The sequence below is a fragment of the Peromyscus californicus genome, unplaced genomic scaffold (assembly GCF_007827085.1).
Source record: "Peromyscus californicus insignis strain IS unplaced genomic scaffold, ASM782708v3 Scaffold_6__1_contigs__length_162567912, whole genome shotgun sequence".
NCBI classification, from domain to species: domain Eukaryota; kingdom Metazoa; phylum Chordata; class Mammalia; order Rodentia; family Cricetidae; genus Peromyscus; species Peromyscus californicus.
This window is the reverse complement of record NW_026294584.1, coordinates 103879951-103899032: the sequence shown is the minus strand read 5'-3', so window position 1 is coordinate 103899032 and position 19082 is coordinate 103879951. Positions and strand designations below refer to the sequence as shown.

The 19082-nt window shown below is 48.4% G+C and overlaps 1 protein-coding gene across 1 annotated transcript; it reads left to right on the top strand.

Annotated features, from left to right (window-relative positions):
* Positions 1-97: 97 nt before the first annotated feature.
* Positions 98-17617, top strand: Sec61a1 (SEC61 translocon subunit alpha 1). The gene is made up of 12 exons (XM_052720455.1): positions 98-267; positions 513-580; positions 3508-3573; positions 3652-3730; positions 4628-4759; positions 8133-8242; positions 8483-8636; positions 11547-11707; positions 13377-13574; positions 14145-14336; positions 14716-14792; positions 15727-17617. The coding sequence occupies exons 1-12, from the start codon at positions 261-263 to the stop codon at positions 15911-15913; spliced, it is 1431 nt and encodes a 476-aa protein (XP_052576415.1). The 5' UTR covers positions 98-260; the 3' UTR covers positions 15914-17617.
* The last annotated feature ends 1465 nt before the right edge of the window (positions 17618-19082 follow it).

Sequence of the window (19082 nt, the reverse complement as noted above, 5' to 3'; positions counted from 1 at the left end):
AGCCATCTTCCTGACAACGCCTCCGCTCCCGCTGCATGCCGGGAGTTGTGGTCTTGGCGCCGAATGCGCGGTGAGCGCGCGTGGCAGGAAGCGGAAGCGGCGGGTGGCCCATCCCCGGCCCCGCCTCGCCGCGCCGCTCGCTGCCGGGCTATCACTGACGTGTCTCTCGGCTGAGGAAAGGCGCTCCGGAGCTAGCAGCATCGGCTCACTCGAAGTGGAGCGCACCTGAAGCAGGGCGTGGAGTCGGATCAGCCGCCGCCATGGCGAGTGAGTCCCTTAGGGCCACCCCGGCGTAGCCCGGATGCGTCCCCTTTTCTTGCTTGGCACCCGCCGGCAGTGCTGCCCGATCCCGGCGGAACGCGGCCTGCCCCGATACCCCTTGTCCCCGCGCCCCTAGACCGAACCCTCTAGGTCTCCGCGCCCCCACTCCCGGCTCCCACTCGTGCCGGACTCCCCAGGTGCCCGCAGGTTACTCTATACCTAACTTTCTCTTTCTGTTTCTTCCATCAAAGTCAAATTTCTGGAAGTCATCAAGCCATTCTGTGTCATCCTGCCGGAAATTCAGAAGCCAGAGAGGAAGGTAAGTTCCCCAGATGGTGGTCAAAGAAGCCTCGAGAAACTGGGCGCTGGAAGTTTACAGTACAATTAAAGATGGCCTCAGCACACCGAATGGAAACTACCCCTCTGGAGTGTAGCTGTGTGTGCTGGGAGACTCACGGGAGCTGTCGATAGGTGACTTGGTTGTGTGGGAATTCTCATGAAACCATCTTGTTTCATTTGGAGCGTCTTGAGTAGATGGTAACAAAGCCTCGAGTTTGCCTGATCCAAAACTAGGTCTGAGCAGTGATTGAATAAGACCTCAGGATCCCAGATTGAGTTACCCTCCCTTCTTCACCTCCAGCAGGAGCAGCTCATGGGGTGTTGGTTTCGTCTAGGAGGTGACTTGAGTATCAAGTTTCCAAAGGAAAAAGCCAGTCATGTTCGATATGAACGTGTTTGTATTTCTTTATGTATGCTGCCTCAGCATTGAGGATAACGAAGTCTACTGCCATTGACAGCAGGTGCATTAAAACGAAGAAAGATAGAAGTATAGCACGGTGTGAATCTTAATCAGAAGTTCTATGGCTGTCAGCTTCAGCCCAAGAATAAATACTCCTAATGTGAGATTGCCCAATGAGGAATAGTCTAGACCTATTGGTTACAGAAAACAGTAAAGCTACTTTGTGTCCCTGTTTTTTCAGACTGTGTCATACATTCACATATGGCATCTACAGTTGGCATTCACATGGCTACTTAGTGTCTACTTGCAGTTTTTTACTGAGGATAGTTTCATACAAATGCCTGTAGAACCCTAGCTATGTTTGGCAGGTTGATGTGCAAAGTTTCCCATGCCCCACCTCAGTGCAGAGAATCTGATCTAGGGCCGAGAAGCCCGAGCCCCATCCTTTACCTTCTTTCTTCTGGAGCCTTATGACCTTGGCCTGGCGGAACAAGGGAAATGGGAAATATGTATAAGGTGCAACTGTGGCCCAGGGAGGGAGTAAGTCTGATGAGGGCTTTTGAAAGAGGACTAGAAGTTGCCTTGAGGGTTTGGGAAGGATCCTGGCAAAAGGAGTGTATGGTTTGCTTACACAGTGAAGACAACAGCATTAGTGTGCTTGGATAGTAGGTTCTTAGATGCAGCTCTTACCGATTTTAAAAGCAAAGGCTAAAAGAAACACAGGGAAGATGAGTAAGATGGCTGGGCAGATTAGAAATGACCTTGGCAGTAAGGGAGAGGCCTGGAGTGTGGCTTGGGGGCTCTTGCAGTAGAAGGAGAATCGTGGCACTGGATGAGGATGGGTTTGGGGCTATTTCAGAAGCAGAAGAAGATTCAAGACTCAGATGAAAAGCTTTTGATGGTTTGCTCCTAAATGACCAGGAGAGGAGGCTTACTCATTTAAAACAGTCCTGAAAAATACTTTCCTTTTTTCTAACAGATCCATTACATGGGCTGGGAAAGTGGCTAGTGATGGACGTGAGGCCCTGTGTCTGCTGTCCATCACCACAATATCTAGTAGTTGTGCACATTCATTACAAGCTTGTCTTTCCGGTTCCTGTGAAATGGTGTTGCTTCCCCCTCATTAGGTGCTGCAGTCTTGGTGTGGTAGGATGACAGGTAGAAAGGCAAATGATCTTGAGAGACAGAGGAGGAATGTGAGCCCCTCAGCTGCCTCTGCAGCGTTTGAGCTTTGAATTTGCCCCACCCATGCTTGGGTCCAATATGTGTCTTTCTGGGAGTGACTGCATGCAAAGGACCAGTCAGCGCCCCACGTCAGTGCTTGTTGGGGCTTTTCTTGGCGTTTCATTCACTTAATATCATTAGGCTTTAGCTGTCTGTTAAACCTGTGTAGTAAAGCCAGTCTGGTAGTGGGGTCAGCACTCCTGGTGAAGACCCTAAAGAGCTCTCTATCTAGTGATAGTGGTCTCTTGAACAGGAGGAACCTAGAGGTTTCTTTCTAATCAGGCTAGTAGTAAAGTGATTTGTGTTGACTGTTTAACATACTTAATTTGTTACCTTTCTGATTGTTGTGCCAGCATTTCTGACCAAAGCACTGTAACAAAGGAAGGATTGATTGTGTTTGGGCTTACTGTCCAAGGTACAGTTCATCACTGCAAGGAAGGTATGACAGCAAGAACTTAAGGTCACATTATATCCCCAGTCAGGGACAGGTGAATGCTGGTGTTCAGTCACTTTCTCCTTTTTCTTCAGTCCTGGACTCCAGCGCATTGGTGCTACCCACATTTAAGGTGGATTTTCCCACTCCAATTAACTCAGTCCAGAAACTCCTCCATACTCATATCCAGACGTTTGTTTCCATGGTTCTGAATCCTATGACGTTGACAATCAAGGTTAACCATCACATTAACGCACCCAGGAAGAGGTGAAGATAAACTGGTGTTGCTGAGTTTTAGTGAACAGGTTACATAGCAACTCTTCCTGTCCTCCCCGGTGTTAATTACAGGCTTTCCTCTTGATTCACTTACTGATCGGCCCCAAATTTTTTAAACTAATTGAGTCCAGAATCAGAAGATGGTTAGTGGTGCACTATAGGGAAGTGGTGGCTGGGCCGTGAAGCTTGTCTGTTTTGCAAGTCACTTTGGCTGCAGTGTTCATCCATCTTGAGTCTCAGCTGTTACCGTGAATGGGGAAGAACATACCTTTGGGCTCAGAGTCACTTGAGCTGTAGGATTTGGGACAGATTAAACTTCCCTGGTCACTTTGCTCATTGTCACATAAAGATGAACTAACTGTGCAATGGGAGGATTATCTGAGGTGAAGATCCACAAGGGTTTTTGCATCACATCTTAGACAGAAACAGCACATGACATACACTACTTAATGTTATGGTGTGTTTGGTATACATTTGACCAGCCTCTGATAAATGGGGCATGAGATCTTATTTGAATCCATCTGTATTTATTTGCCTATGAAATAACGTATTGCTTTCATTTATTCCTTTCCAGATTCAGTTTAAGGAGAAAGTGTTGTGGACAGCTATTACCCTCTTCATCTTCTTAGTATGCTGCCAGGTAAGGTCTGCTTTGGTGTTGATAGGGGTGCATAGGCTGGGAGCACGTGTGTGATACCTACCCTCTGCCTATTTCCAGATTCCCCTGTTTGGCATCATGTCTTCAGACTCCGCCGACCCTTTCTATTGGATGCGAGTGATTCTAGCCTCTAACAGAGGTAGGACTCGGCTCACCCTGCCTTTCCCTGCACAGTGGGTGTAAAGAGCCTGGTTTACTTCAGTTACAGGCTTGGCTTTATATGGAGCTCAGAAAGTTCATGAAGGTGCATAGCTTGGAAAATAGAGGATGTTGGTGTGGAAAAGTAATGCAGCATTTGCTGATAAATGCATCCTGTTGGGTCTGAATGCAATATAGAACCTGTAATAACAAGATAAGGCTGCATTGTAGAAAATTGTTTAAAACATGGAAAACTAGAATACTTTTAAATACCTAGAGTGATAACATTCTTTAGAAGGTGTAATTTGTTTCTTAGCTGAATCTTTTTCATATCTATATGTTACAGGGCGTCAAAAAAAAATGGTTTTGTAAGCCCTGACCAAATACACATGTGCACAGTGAGGATTTTGAATATCTATGTTGATACTGCATTTGATTAACTCATTTAAAAAATATAGTGCACATTAAATTGGAAATCAGAAGTCTGACTGGTTTTAGTATAATGGAAGGTGGGAATTTATTCACAGCCATATACAGTTGTAGCAGCCCCTTTCCAGACTCTGGGAATGCTTTGAATCTTATCCTTTCTTACTAGCTGATGGGGAGACCAGCCTCTCTTATCTTCATGAGGCTAGGGTCAATCTGTTGCTGAATTAAAATGCAGCAGTCTGGATAACATGTGACTTCCTGAACAGAATAAGATGCTGTCTGGCGGGATAGAATGCATTAAGCTGTGCTCTGATCATTGGTATTTGGGGGTGGTTCTGTAAGTTGAATGCTGCTAGCAAACTGAATGCTTTTGAGTTTGTATAGGAGTACCCCCAGTGTTGCTCATTGTAGTTAACTATGTTTGTTCTCCTGAGCTGATGTTGGCTGTGTCTTGCCTCCTTTCCCCAAGGTACCTTGATGGAGCTGGGCATCTCTCCTATTGTCACCTCTGGCCTTATCATGCAGCTCTTAGCTGGTGCCAAGATCATTGAAGTTGGGGACACCCCAAAAGACCGAGCTCTCTTCAATGGAGCCCAAAAGTGTAAGAAAGATCGTACATAATGTTCTGATGTCCATAGTTGAGAATGGGAATTTGCTGTAAAGCTTCTTGGATTAAAGCAGTTGTGCTCTGTGCCCTGAACTGCTTGGCTGCCCCTCTGCGTGCACTCCATGACGCACACACCAGGGAGAGGCAGGGCTCATCCCTTCCTTTATTGTGCACAGTTTGCACTCATACATCAGTGCCTCCTTGAACATAGCTCAGGGGCTGTTGTGCCTGCTGCTTTGTTATTGGTGGTTGTTTTTCTTGTGTGTGTGAAGGGATTTAAGGGACAAGAGAGCACTCCTATATGTCCTTTGCTCCTTACCAGCTTGTGAAGTGAAGAAAGTGAGGTGGTCATTCTGAAGGCTGTTTTCCTTCTGCAAAAGGAGGTAGTGGTGTTTGCCATATAGCAAGTGATGAGTGTTACTGGTGACTATAGCTAGCCACCAGCATCAGTGGTGGTGATGCTACCCACCTCTGAACTGGAATAGGTTATTCTGGAAAAGTTTTCAAACATTTTTCTGCCTTAAGAATTTAGGAATGACTGCAGACCTCATGAAGTCATTGTTTTTCTCTGCTGAGTAGTACTCCATTGTGTATATGTGCCACATTTTATTTATCTATTCTTCAGTTGATGGACATCTAGGTTGTTTCCAGGTACTGACTATTACAAATAATGCTGCTATGAACATAGTTGAGCATGTGTCCTTGTGGTATGATTGAGCATTCCTTGGCTATATGCCCAAGAGTGGTATAGCTGGGTCTTGAGGGAGGTTGATTCCCAATTTTCTAAGAAAGCACCATATTGATTTCCAAAGTGGCTGTACAAGTTTGCATTCCCACCAATAGTGTGCGAGTGTGGATGGAACTAGAAAATATCATCCTGAGTGAGGTAACCCAGACTCAGAAAGACAAATATGGTATGTACTCACTCATAAGTGGATACTAGATGTAAAGCAAAGGATAACCAGACTGCAACTCACAACTCCAGGGAGGCTACCTAGTAAAGAGGACCCTAAGAAAGACACAGGGATCGCCCAGCGGCAGATAAATGAATTAGATCTACATGAGCAAACTGGGGGTGGGGATGGGGTGGTAATGGAGGGCAAGGGTCAGGGGAAAGCGAGCTTAGGGGAGCGGGAGGTCCCAGCTGGATCAGGAACAAAGTGGGAGAACAAGGAAAGAGACACCATGATAAATGAAGACCCCATGGGAATAGGAAGAAGCAGAGTGCTAGAGAAGTCCCCAGAAATCCACAAAGATTACTCCACTGTAGACTACTGGCAATGGTCAAGAGAGTGCCTGAGCTGACCTACTCTGGTGATCAGATGGCCGAACACCCTAACTGTCCTGAAAGAATTCTCATCCAGTGACTGGTAGAAGCAGATGCAGAGATCCACGGCCAAACCCCAGGTGGAGCTCCAGGAGTCCAACCGCCGAGAGAGGAGGGATTATATGAGCAAGAGATATTGAGACCATGATTGGAAAAAGCACAGGGACAAATAGCCAAACTAGTGGAAACACGTGAACTGTGAACCAATAGCTGAGGAGCCCCCATGGAACTGGACCAGGCCCTCTGGATAAGTGAGACAATTGATTAGCTTGAACTGTTTGGGAGGCCCCCAGGCAGTGGGACCGGGACCTGTCCTTGGTGCATGAGCTGGCTTTTTGGAGCCTAGAGCCTATGCAGAGACACTTTGCCCAGCCTTGGTGCAGGGAGAAGGGGACTGGACCTGCATCAACTGAATCTACCAGGCTGGGCTGACTCCCCAGGGGAGACCTTGCCTTGGAGGAGGTGGGAATTGGGGGGGAAGGCTAGGGTTGGGAGGAGGGAGGACAGGGGAATCCGTGGCTGATATGTAAATTTAAATTAATTATAAGATAAAAATATTTATAAATAAATAAATAGAAATTTAAAAGAAAAAATTAGGAGTGGCCAGGCGGTGGTGGCGCACGCCTTTAATCCCAGCACTCAGAGCCAGGTGGATCTCTGTGAGTTCGAGGCCATCCTGGTCTACAGAGCGAGATCCAGGACAGGCACTAAAACAACACAGAGAAACCCTGTCTCAGAAAAAAAAAACAAAAAACAAACAAACAAAAAGAATTTAGGAGTATTGGGCTAGGTGTGTAGCTCAGTGGTAGAGCGCTTGTAGCATGCCCAAATCCCTGGGTTTGATTGCTGATACTGAAAAAAAAAATTCTTTTAAATAATGCCGGGTTACTGAGCTATTTTTGTTGTTGTTTTAGTTTTTTACATTTTTTTATTCATGTGCGTGTGCCTCAGTGGGTGTGCTTAGGTCAGAGAACAACTTGCAGGTATGATTCTCTCCTTCCTTCCTGTGGGTTCCAGGTATCATATTCAAATCATTCAGCTTGGCAGTGGGTGCTGCTGAGCCATTTTGCTGGCCCTGTTTGTTTGTTTGTTTGGTCTTATTTTTTTTATTGTGTTTGTGTGCATGTGTGTGACATGGGTCTGTGTGGAGAGGAGTCAGGATAGCTTTGTGGAGTTGGTTCTCTCTCTCTTTTCTCTTTTATGTGGATTCTGAGGGTGGAACTCAGGTCATCAGGCTTTCATGACAAGTGTTTTATCAGCATAGACATCTTGGCAGCCCCTGAACAGTTTGGTGTTTTTTGTTTTTTGTTTTGTTTTGGTTTTGGTTTTGCGAGACAAGATTTCTTTGTGTAACTTTGCGCCTTTCCTGGAACTCACTCTTTAGCCCAGGCTGGCCTCGAACTCACAGAGATCCACCTGGCTCTGCCTCCCAAGTGCTGGGATTGAAGGCATGCGCCACCACCAGTTGGCTCTGTACAGCTTTTTAAAATTTCAAATGTGGACTGTACTAGGCAGACTCCTGAAAATTTAAACTGAAATTTAAGTCTTCACTCTTATTTAGAAATAATACTGGAAAACTAGTACGGTGTGTCAATTCCACTGTGCCTAGGAACAAAATATAATGAGATCCAAGAAACAGTCTGCAGAGGAGCTCTGTCAGAGGAAATGGGACCAGAAGCCGTTTGCAATATAAACTAAGATCAGAAGGATTGGTTTTATCCCGAGGTCTCTGTGCTCTGGACCTCAGTGACCTGCAGTGCAGCTGGCTGCTGCATCGGTGCCAGCCCTGCATTTCTTCTCTGGTTTTGCTTGGGACCTTATTTGCCCTGCTTCCACCCTTACCCCATCACTAAGCAAGTGATGTTACCATGTTACCTGTGTTACCACACGCTTTGACTATTGAGAGTCCTCCTCCAGCTCCTTGGAGGCAGTGTCAGCACAGTGCTTTTTCTTCTCAGTGTCGGGCCTTCAGGTGTTTATTAGCCACTGCCTATGCTGTGTACTGTCCTGCTTTGAGAACACAGTTCTCTTGATTTCCAGTGTTTGGCATGATCATTACTATCGGTCAGTCCATTGTGTATGTGATGACGGGCATGTACGGGGACCCTTCGGAGATGGGTGCTGGAATCTGCCTGCTGATCACCATTCAGGTAATTGTTATGCTGCTCCCCTCCCCAATATCCAAAATACCAAATCTCAACTGTGCCTCACAGAAGCTGAAGGTTGTGGGTTTGCCCTTCTTAATCCACCAGAGGAAGGCTGAGGACTCACACTCACTCAGCTTTCTGTTTTTATACTCAAGAACCCAATTATTGAAGAAGAGAGCCACGTCCATTGGGAGCAGTAACATCTATTTGGGTTTCTTTAATCTTTTCTTCTTTCTTTTACAGCTCTTTGTTGCTGGCTTAATTGTCCTACTTTTGGATGAACTCCTGCAGAAAGGATACGGCTTGGGTTCTGGTATCTCCCTCTTCATTGCTACCAATATCTGTGAGACCATTGTGTGGAAGGCTTTCAGCCCCACCACTGTCAACACGGGCCGAGGTAAGGACCGGGAGCTCATGCTGGAGTTTAGCAGAGATGCTGTCTGTGGTAGGCACAAGCTCCTGGTTTTTCTGTGCATCCACTAAGTTTTTAAATACAGGTGGGCTTATACTCAGGGCAATATCCAGCATAGATTTTCATAGGCCTCATCATGATTGGCATACTAGATGTGAGTGGGGTCTGGCCTCACTTCTCAGCTCAGTAAGAACTGTATTACGTAGTAAGTGCTTTGTGTTTTAACCTCTGTCTTGGGTAGACACCAAATCGTGTCCACTTCATTGACATTGAAATTGTGCACATCCTCACCTTTATGTATTTTGGAAGTTTACTCTGGATCATTTTGGGGAAGAAAGAAAAAACAACTGAACTATTAAACAGAAGCATTTGATCACACTTGCCCTTGAGCTCAGATCCTGGCTGGTCTATTAATGGTCTGTAGGTGGTGTAAGCACATTCCCCTACTGCTGATCTGGGTCATCATGTAGTGAGGGGGTCATGACACATATCTAATTCCAACCCTCCAGAGGCTGAGGCAGGAGGATCTTGAATTTGAGGTCAGCCTGTACTATGTAGTGAGGCCATGCTCTCCCAAAACTAAGAGCTGAGAATATAGCTCAGTGGTAGAGGTTTGTGCACAGTTTGATACCTGGCACCACAGAAAAAGGAAACATGAGACCACATAATGCCTGGCTCGTTGTAGGTACAGATCAAATATTAGTATGCTATGGCATATCCATTAAGAGTGCCCTGGGAATGGGAATGTTTCTAGTCAAAATATGTAAAAACAAAGGAAGCCTTAGAATAAGACTTACTAGGGAAAGAGACTTTTGTCGCTAAATGTGTTATTTATTTAGAAGAGTCTTATGAAAAATATTTGTGCATGTTTTCATAAAATTGAATGCAGAGGCAGTTTCTGCCTCCAGAGGCTATATAATCCTGTACATCTAATGAACAAAAGCTGTCCTCTAATGAAATCAAAGGCTCATTGGGAGAGACTGGGGCAGTGGAAGGTGGGCGGGGCTTGTCAGACTTGGCTGTGGGGAGGCAGCAGGTGAAGATGCAGTTGGAGTCCACTACTTAGAAAGACCACATGATCAGGGACGCCTACATTAGAAATGATGGCAGAGAAGGGAGCAAGGTGGGAGGGTCAGTCCAGGCTCAGGAACCAGCAGAGCTAGATGGAGTATGGCAGATTTGATGCACTCACACTGCAGAACACACTGCTGGGGAAGTGCCATGGCAGCCTGGAGCAGACAAGATGTGGTAGCATGGATTGGTTGTTAGGGAAGAAGATGTGGGAGATGGGGCTAAGGTGGAAAACTGAGAGGTCACTGGGGGTGTCTCCATGGCCAGGCCTGGTGGAAATATAGTCTGAAAGAAAGGGTGATATGATTTCCTGGCTGCCAGTGTGGGATGAGCTGCACCAGGGAGCCAAGGATGATAACATCAGTAAGGTACAAGGACCAGAAGTATACAGTGGGCACGGGTGACTTGTAGCCAGAAGGACTGCTATAACCTGGCTAGCTCACCATGCTGCTTCCCTGGGCAGTGCAAAAATCTAGGACTAGGGACTAGTGTGGATAGCATGCATGGTATGCCACTGAGGTGGTGCTAAGTGTGTGGAGATGGACTTATTCCCAGAAATTTGGCAGATATGACAATAATTGTAAAAATTACAAGATCTGGGACCTAATCCTGGCATTGCTGGCACTGCTGTGGGTCACCATGACAAAAATAAGGCAGAAAGGGCCACTGGGAAAGGTATTACAGAGCTGATCTGGGCATCTCAGTTGAGCAAAGTCTTGAAAGACATGAGAGAAGCAACCAACAGTGCTGGAGCCTGAGGTGAGGTTGTCCCCAAGAGGCAGGAACAGGGCAAAAACATTGCTTGGTGGGGAGCTTAGAAAGGCCACTGGGGATGAGCACAAGCACTTCCTTCTTCCCCTGGCCTACCTGGACCACCCGTTAGATAAGAGGCTTGTCCTGGCTGCAGTTCCCATATCCCTGAATACTGAACAGGAGATAGGCCACAGCTGAAAGGTAGGAGGGTGTAGGCAGACTTTTCTGTCCCACCAGCCAGTTCCAAATAACCACTCAGGGACTTATTATTAATTAAAAATGCTTGGCCAATAGCTTAGGCTTGTCTCCAACCAGCTCTTAAAACTTAACCCATTTCTGTGATTTATGGGCTGCCCCAAGGCTCATTTACCTCATCTATGAACTTTCCATGTTGCATCTTCTGCATCTGGCTTGAGACTCTTCGTGTCTCTCTAACTCCGCCCTCCTTCTTCCCAGCATTCTCTTAGTCAGCTTCTCCTACCTAACCTTATCTTGCCTATCTATCGGCCAATCTGTTCTTTATTAACCAATGAGAGTTATTGTACATATTGACAATGTACAACGATTGTTCCACAGCATTGGGCTTGCTCCAGTCTCCCCTTGCCCTATGGATATTTGGGACCCTCTTCGCTCCCTCCACCTTTCAGAAGCCCGTCTGTGCCAGGCCTGCTATTGGGCATGACCTGTGGAAGGGTGGAGACAGGTCTCAGGCCACACATCCACGATGTTCCTCCTTGTAGGATTATTGGTGCTTTCCCCACTCTCCCACTGTGGGGAGCCCTCTTCAGAGACTGGATGAATTCTCTTACTGCCCAGCTTCTAGAACAGGACTTGGCCTTTTCCAGGCAACGTGTGTCACAGACACGTTTAAATTGGTGGCTGTCCTTCCACACATCCGCTGACCTAAGAAATGAGAGCAGCCAGCTCTTCCCAGAAGAGAACAGCCCAGTGCTGTAGTCTGTTTCTCTGAACTCCTTCACCTTTCCTCTCAGTGTTGGTCGTTAAGAGGTTGAGAGGCAGAGTGAGCCGCTCCTCACCCTCCACCACGGCTGTGTTCCCCTCTGCCCACAGGGATGGAGTTCGAAGGCGCCATCATCGCACTCTTCCACCTGCTGGCCACCCGCACAGACAAGGTCCGAGCCCTTCGAGAGGCGTTCTACCGCCAGAATCTCCCCAACCTCATGAACCTGATCGCCACCATCTTTGTCTTCGCTGTTGTCATCTATTTCCAGGTATGTCCAAAGGCAGCTAAGTCGGTCTGCCTTGTACAGAGTCAGGCTCAGCATCCACATGTCCTTCTGCTTCCTAGGCCTTAGGTTTATGATTGTGGCTCTCTGCCTTGTTTCCAAGTAGTTTCCTGAACTGCTAGCTGTCTTCTTTTAATTGTACTGACCCTCATACTTAATGGGAGCTTTTTGCATTTGGGGGTTTGTTTGTTCGAGACAGGTATGTAGATCAGGTTGTCCTTAACCTCCAAGGTGTTGGGATTAGAGGCTTATGCCACCATGCCCAACATTCTTTGCAATATTTTGATATTCACTAAAAGAAGGTACAGACGTTAGCCACATATACACAGCCAAGAAGAATGGACAGCTGAATTAAAAAAAAAAAAAAAAATCAACAATTTCCAGAATTTAAAATCCTGAATCATGACATGACACTAGTGGAATTCAAGTGTTTCTGGTGCATGGACTGCTCTCGCCCAATGTGGGGTTGAACTGTTGACCCTGTGTGCATCCTACTTCACAAATGAGTCTGTCAGATACGCTAAACCTATAGGCTGAAGATGATGCCCCAACACTGTGGAGAAACCTCAGGTGACTGTCCAGACATCTGGCTGTTTCTGTCAACTCACATTTTTTTGGAAGTTGCTTGTATGCACTTCCTATTTTTATTTTTGTTAGGTAATATTATTTCCTTCTTGGATCTCTGAGGGAGTTGAAGATTAGTTAGTTATAGTTGAAGATTAATTAGGATAGAAAGTGAATTAGATACATTTTGGACTTACCAAAATAGGATAGATAATGGAATTATTTTCTCTGAATTTGTCAAATACAAATGGACTAGACATTGTTTAGGTATTTATTACTTGTATATATTGTATATAGTTATTGTCCTTCTGTATATAGTTTTTCTTATGTTATAACCTAACCAGGTGTGGTAGCTCATTTAGGTGGGTGGGATGTAAGACTAAGAGTTCAGGGTCAGCCTAGTATATATAGTGCCATCCTGTTTCAAAACAAACAAGGCTGGTGAGATGGCTCAGTATATACAGGTGATTTTTGCCAAGCTTAGTGACCTGAGTTCAATTCCCAGGACCCACATGGTGAGAACCAACTCTTCTATGCTGTCCTTTGGTCTCCGTCTACACAGTATGGCATGCATGCATCCCCACGTGCACACACACACACACACACACACCCACACACACACACACACACACACTAAAATCAGAAGAAGGGACACCACTTGAAAGACACATGTTTGTGATGAGGACTGTTCTGAGGCCAGGTAACTCAGTAGTGACTCCTGCTGAGTCCGGCTAGCTGCCTGCTTACTAACAAGTCAGTCTTCCAGGGCAAGGTGAGTATCTGCAGTTGAATCAGTATGGAGTTTGAGTCTTCTGTCCTATCCTAGTGTCCTGGGCACTGGCTTTGTAACAGTAAAGAAGAAAGATGCTCTGGTGTCCAGGGCACTAACAGGATCTGGAGCTGTCCGTGTACGCCTTTTTGTTTAGAAAAGAAAAGGGCATGTGCCCCCGGACACAATCACAACTGGGAGCCCAGTGGCAGAACTGACACCCAGGGCCACCTCTCTTGTGGCCAGCCTGACTTCCCTAGCCACACTGGGGACTGTAGGCAGAATAGGACAGTGAAGGGGCATGTTGTGTTTGCCTTGTAGGGCTTCCGGGTGGACCTTCCAATCAAGTCGGCGCGTTACCGAGGCCAGTACAACACCTATCCCATCAAGCTCTTCTACACCTCGAACATCCCCATCATCCTGCAGTCCGCTCTGGTGTCCAACCTGTATGTCATCTCCCAGATGCTGTCAGCACGCTTCAGCGGCAACCTGCTAGTTAGCCTGCTGGGCACTTGGTCGGTGAGTGTCGCGGTGAGGGAGGATTGTACTGATGCAGCTAGTTGTGGTGTTTTGTGGCAGGCTGTCTAATCTCAGGACCAAGTATTTCACCCAAAGATGAAATTTCTGAATTGCCTCTTACAAATGCAGTTCAGTGAGATTGCCTGTGGGCATGCTTATGACACCATAAGGCATATGCTTGGAGCTCCTTGGCGCTGTTCTGTGGCATGTTGAAGCAGCATCCAGAGACTTCTGTAGTTGGACTTACCTTTGGGCCACCAGCTCACAAATAATGACACAGAGACTTACTAATTATGAATGCTCAGCCTTAGCTTAAGCTTGTTATTAACTAGCTCTTATAACTTAAATTAACCCATTTTTATTAAACTACATTCTGTCCATATTGCCCACCCATCCTTCTCTGTGTCTTCCTGTGTCTTTCTCGAGTGCCTAGAGTCCTCCTCCTCTCTGTGTGCCTGGAAGTCCTATACCTCCTGCCCAGCTGTTGGCCATTGAGCTTTTTATTACACCAATCTCAGCAGCACACCTTCACACAAATATCCCACAACAGACTTCTGTGTCTTGCTCTAGGACACATCATCTGGGGGCCCAGCCCGTGCTTATCCAGTTGGTGGCCTATGTTACTACCTGTCTCCTCCGGAATCATTTGGCTCAGTGCTGGAGGACCCTGTCCATGCTGTTGTGTACATTGTATTCATGCTGGGATCCTGTGCGTTCTTTTCTAAAACATGGATTGAAGTTTCGGGTTCTTCTGCCAAAGACGTAAGTCTAAGTCGATGTTCCTACTAGGGAGATGAGATGGCTGCTGGCATCCGGGTAGCCTCACTTGTTACCACTTTATAAGTTTATGTAAGTTTGTGGTGTAAGTGGTCCGTCCTGCTGATGGACCATCCCCTTTGGTGGGCTGTATGGAAACCCTGAGGGCAACAGATGGAGATTGACAGAGTTGGCTCTGAGAACCTGAGGCCAAACTAGAGAGATAGACTACTGTGTGAGTGAGTGCATTGCTGCAGGTTAAAGTCCTCCGTGAAGACTGTTAGGGATGGGGGCTGGGGGAGGGGTCTGTAATTGCTTAGTTCCACTGTGAAGCACCCCCTCTCCCCTAGCATCTGGCTCATGTGCTTATATTTGGGTCATGAAGGTTGCAAAGCAGCTGAAGGAGCAGCAGATGGTGATGAGGGGCCACAGAGAGACCTCCATGGTACATGAGCTCAACCGGTAAGTGTGATCACTAGCCTGGACCTTAGTGGTACCAGAATAGCCCTGTAGAACCCGACCAGCAAAGACAGCCCAAGCGGGGAGAAGGAAGCACACAAGCCAGGGAGTTGAAATGGTATGGGGTGGTGACGACTGGTTAGTGCTGGCTTAGGCTGGCTGGGCCTGAGTATGCCCAGAGCAAGCTGAAAACATCCTCGGAGTAGGTGGGTCCTGGCACAGATTAGAGCAAGGCAGAGCAAGAGCTGGCCTGGAGGGGTGGCTAGTGTTCAGAACAAGAGCAAACCAGAGGCCAGAGACCGCCAGGCTCAGCCACAGGCGATAGAGAATGTAGCAGTCACCTTGCAGAGAGGGGAAGGAGATGAGAGACTGGGGCTCCCCGAGCAGCAGGTGCCCCTACGCAGACGTCTCCTCATCAGGATTCTGAAGCTGCCTCTTGGTAGGCGAAAGTGCCTGATGCTTTCCAGTCTGTCACCATGGTTGGCTCTTCTACAGTCACTCAGAGCAGCCAGATGCTTCGTAGAACGAAGCTTGCTGACCTCACTGAAGGAGACCACCACAGGAATGCCAGAATTGCACGTTTCCTGTCAGGTTTTGAACCAGTGGTAGCAGGGCTTTTCACTTCAGTCCATGACTCTTCAGGCCCCTGACTCAGACTTCCTGGGAGAAACATGCAACCCCAGGCAGAGAGAGACTCTTGATGTTTGTGACTCACCCCTCCTGGCACATCTGTGGATCATTTCAGCTTTTGGGTATCAGAAGAAGCAAGATGAAGTGTCTTATGTTCTTGTTTTCAGTCTGTTTAAAATCTAGTGTGGCATCCATGTTTGGATTTGTGCTGATCACACTCCCCAAGCCCTGTGTGGCCAGCTTAATGGGCCTATCAGGCTTTCTGGCTCAGTAGGCAACACAGAACTGTCTGTCTGTCTGTCCACAGGTACATCCCCACAGCTGCAGCCTTTGGCGGGCTATGCATTGGGGCCCTCTCAGTCCTGGCTGACTTCCTGGGTGCTATTGGGTCTGGAACCGGGATCCTGCTGGCAGTCACCATCATCTACCAATATTTCGAGATCTTTGTCAAGGAGCAGAGCGAGGTGGGCAGCATGGGAGCCCTTCTCTTCTGAGCCTCGTGTGCCCATGGACCGGGTGAGGGCACGGGCTCCAGAACTGCCCAGAAAGGGTGCTCGTACCACTGGAGCATGCTACCGTGGCATGGGGACTTTCAAATTTTTTTATTATTTTTTTTAATTTCATATCTTTTCATTCCACTGTGTAAAGTGCTAGGAAATTTCCAATCTGAAATTTTGCTTTTTATTCTGGCATTGGCAAAAAACCAATAGAAGTGAATTGTTAGCTGATGGCCAGAGGGTGTGGTAAGCGATTGTTCCCAAGTATCCGATGTAATTTTTATTTAAACCCTTGCACTTCTCAGTGCCTGGCAGCTGCAAGGGTCCCAACTGCCCCAGGCAGTCTGTGGCCCTGGTTGAAGGAAGCACAAACTAGGAGATGTCTGCATCTCATCTGGGCCGCAGAAAACAGATGTGTCTTCTGGGGACCTGCTTATGGGGAACTTCGAGCTTGGCTCTCAGGGTGAGGACATCTGGCTTAGGACTCTGTAAGATGCCATCAATCTGTAAAGCGGTTTCATAGGATAGAGCTGCTGCTGGAGGAATACATGCCCCAGAAGCTGGCCCGCCTGTTACTCTGCGTGTGCTGTGGGTGGTGCAGCTGAGCATGCAGACGGGTGAGGAACAGCAGGATCTGCCTGCCTGCCATTGCCAGCAAGGCGGGCATTCCAGGCTTTACCTGGAGCCTAGCCAGTAGCTGGGCACATGTAAAGGGTCTCATGCTTGCCCTTTCCTGGTTCCCACTAGAAAGGGAGCTCCTGTGGTAACCACCTCTGTCTTCCTACTGGAACTTCCTGTTCCAGTTTTTAGAATTTTTTTTTATTGTCGTTAGGACCAAATGTAGACTGGTCCAGGACCTGTAGGAAAATCACATCAGGGTTTAGAGATTTCTTAGGGAAGTGGCTCAAAATCCTGTCTGGAGTTAGGTGTCTGGGGTAACAGATAATGTGGTTATCTGAGGGTTAGAAGCTCAGGCCTGTAGGAGAGGCCCCTCTCAAGACAGATACTGCCTAGCAGCAAGGGTGCAGGGCTGCGGTTTGATGTCAGAGCAAGTAGAGATTGTCAGCTTACCTTAAGACACAGGAGGGTCCAAATTGTTCACACAAGGGGGCAAGAGCCCTGGGGGGTGTGCAGCCATGTGCTCACAGCCTGCCAGCTACACCCGGGTCCTTCTCACCTCAGTGGAAGTAGCAAATGCCTCCCCGACCCAGGGCTCCTAGGGACCCTTGCTGCTTTGCTTGCCAGCCCATGGCAATCCAGGGACAATTAATCACTTGCCCCTACACAGGTCAGCAGCAGGGCCAATCCCTTGCCCACGGCCCAGGACTCACACCATATCACATGTGGCCTTGTCTAGACCCAGTCCTGAGCAGAGGAGCCTGGTGCCCTCCCAGTCCACAGGGTCTTCCCACTGCCCTTCCTCTGCCACTGCCACAGAGTAGCAGGGCCTCCCACCTACCCCAGGGACTCCACAGCTTCTGGCAGGCGGGTGCAGAGTCCCCAGCTCTGGGCTGTGCTGGGGAGCCCACAGCCTCATCTGCTGCGGTAGCCATCAGCTGGGCCTAGTAGCCAGTGGTTGATGGTCACCATTAGTGGGTGAGTGGGGATGACCTGGCTTCCAAAAGGACCGTCACTGTGGACACCAAAATGGCTTAACTGAGATACAGTGAAAAAGTGACAAATAAAACCGACTTTTTACAAGCTGCCTCGTCATCTTTGTTAACTGCCACCGAGAGAGGACTTGTTCGGGAGTGTTGGCGATGAGCCAGGGTTACCAGTGGACCTGTGATATCTCCTGGGAGCTGCTCTACCAAGTGCTGCCTGCCACCTCCTCTCCTTGGGCTCCCACTCCTGGGAAGCATGGGCCTGGGCCAGTGGAATCTCTGTGCACCAGCAGGCCTGAGGCTTCCAGGACAGCAGTGTACACCGGGGTCCTAAAGGCTGCTGGAGTGGGCTGCCCAAGCCAGGTAGGTGGCACAAGTTGGTGGGCACCTGTAGCTCCACTTGTCCAGGTCCAGAGCACAGCTGGTCACAGGGAGGCTTGGCCTGGCTGAGGCTGCTCTGGCACCAGACCTGCAGCCAAAGCAGAGTATGTGTTTGGTGCTGGCCAGAGCCTGATGCGGACAGGTGACCTGGGAACGGGCCTGCCAGAAGCTTCCTGTTTACACGCCCCTACAAGTGACAGGCCTTGTGCCCTGTACCCTCATCAGCCTGGCTGGTGCTTCCCTAGTTGCCCTTGGGACAGGTGACAGCAGTTGGGCAGGACCGGGAGGGTGCACTCAGTAGGCTCCCTGCACATGCTGCTCTGTACAGCTTTGGGACGTTTCTCTGCTATGTTGAGCCAGGCAGGCTCTCCCTTAGGACTGCTTGGTGGGCGGGTTAGGTAAGTTAGGGTTAGCCTGACTGTCCAAGCCTGGCCTCAGCATCACTGCTTGAGACTGCTCAGACATGGTGGGCAGCAGCTCTGCCCTGCACTCTCACTCTCCTGCCCACCAGCCACAGAGCTGCAGAAGCCTAAGACAGGAGCATGGTTGGAGGTGCTGGGGTCCGGGCAGCAGGTAACTGTTGGCTTCTAGAAAACCTCCCACTCTAGGGAGGGACTGAGCCTCTTGCTGCCTGGGCACTTGAGGCTACATCTGCCAGAGCCAGCCTGTCTGTGGGAGTTAACAGAGCCCTGATTAGAGCAGCAGTTTGGCTTGACATGCCAGGCTTGGCCTCTGTCTGAGGCTGCCTTCCTGCTGCTTGGCTGCTGGTGTCCTCCAGGTACCTCTGCTGGGACCTAGCTGAGACGACATAGACAAGGATCCAGGTCTACCAGTTTGACAGGCCCTAGAATCACCGGGGAAAGGAACCTGTGGGATTCATGCCAAGGATTATTTAGATGAGGTTCACCTCTGTGTACCTGTGAGGGATTTTCTTCATTATTTGGGGCCTGTTCCTACACTCCGATCTTCCTACTGCCTCCCTGCAGCTCAGCCTGCCCTGGCTGGATTGGATGACAGCCTCAGGAGAGTCCAGGGAAGACAGAGTTCATCTCTGTTCTTTAGGGTGGCTCAGGCCTTGGGGAAGAGCATGCTTCTTAGTGGTAGCAAATACCTGGCCTGGACCTCAGTGTTCACCAGGCTCTGGTCTCGACTGCTGCAGGAGCACCATTGCTGGCCGGCCC

Coding starts and splice junctions, on each gene's coding strand:
- Sec61a1 (XM_052720455.1), top strand. Junction 3,574..3,651: donor TCTTCTTAGTATGCTGCCAG/GTAAGGTCTGCT, acceptor GCCTATTTCCAG/ATTCCCCTGTTTGGCATCAT. Junction 8,637..11,546: donor CACTGTCAACACGGGCCGAG/GTAAGGACCGGG, acceptor CTCTGCCCACAG/GGATGGAGTTCGAAGGCGCC.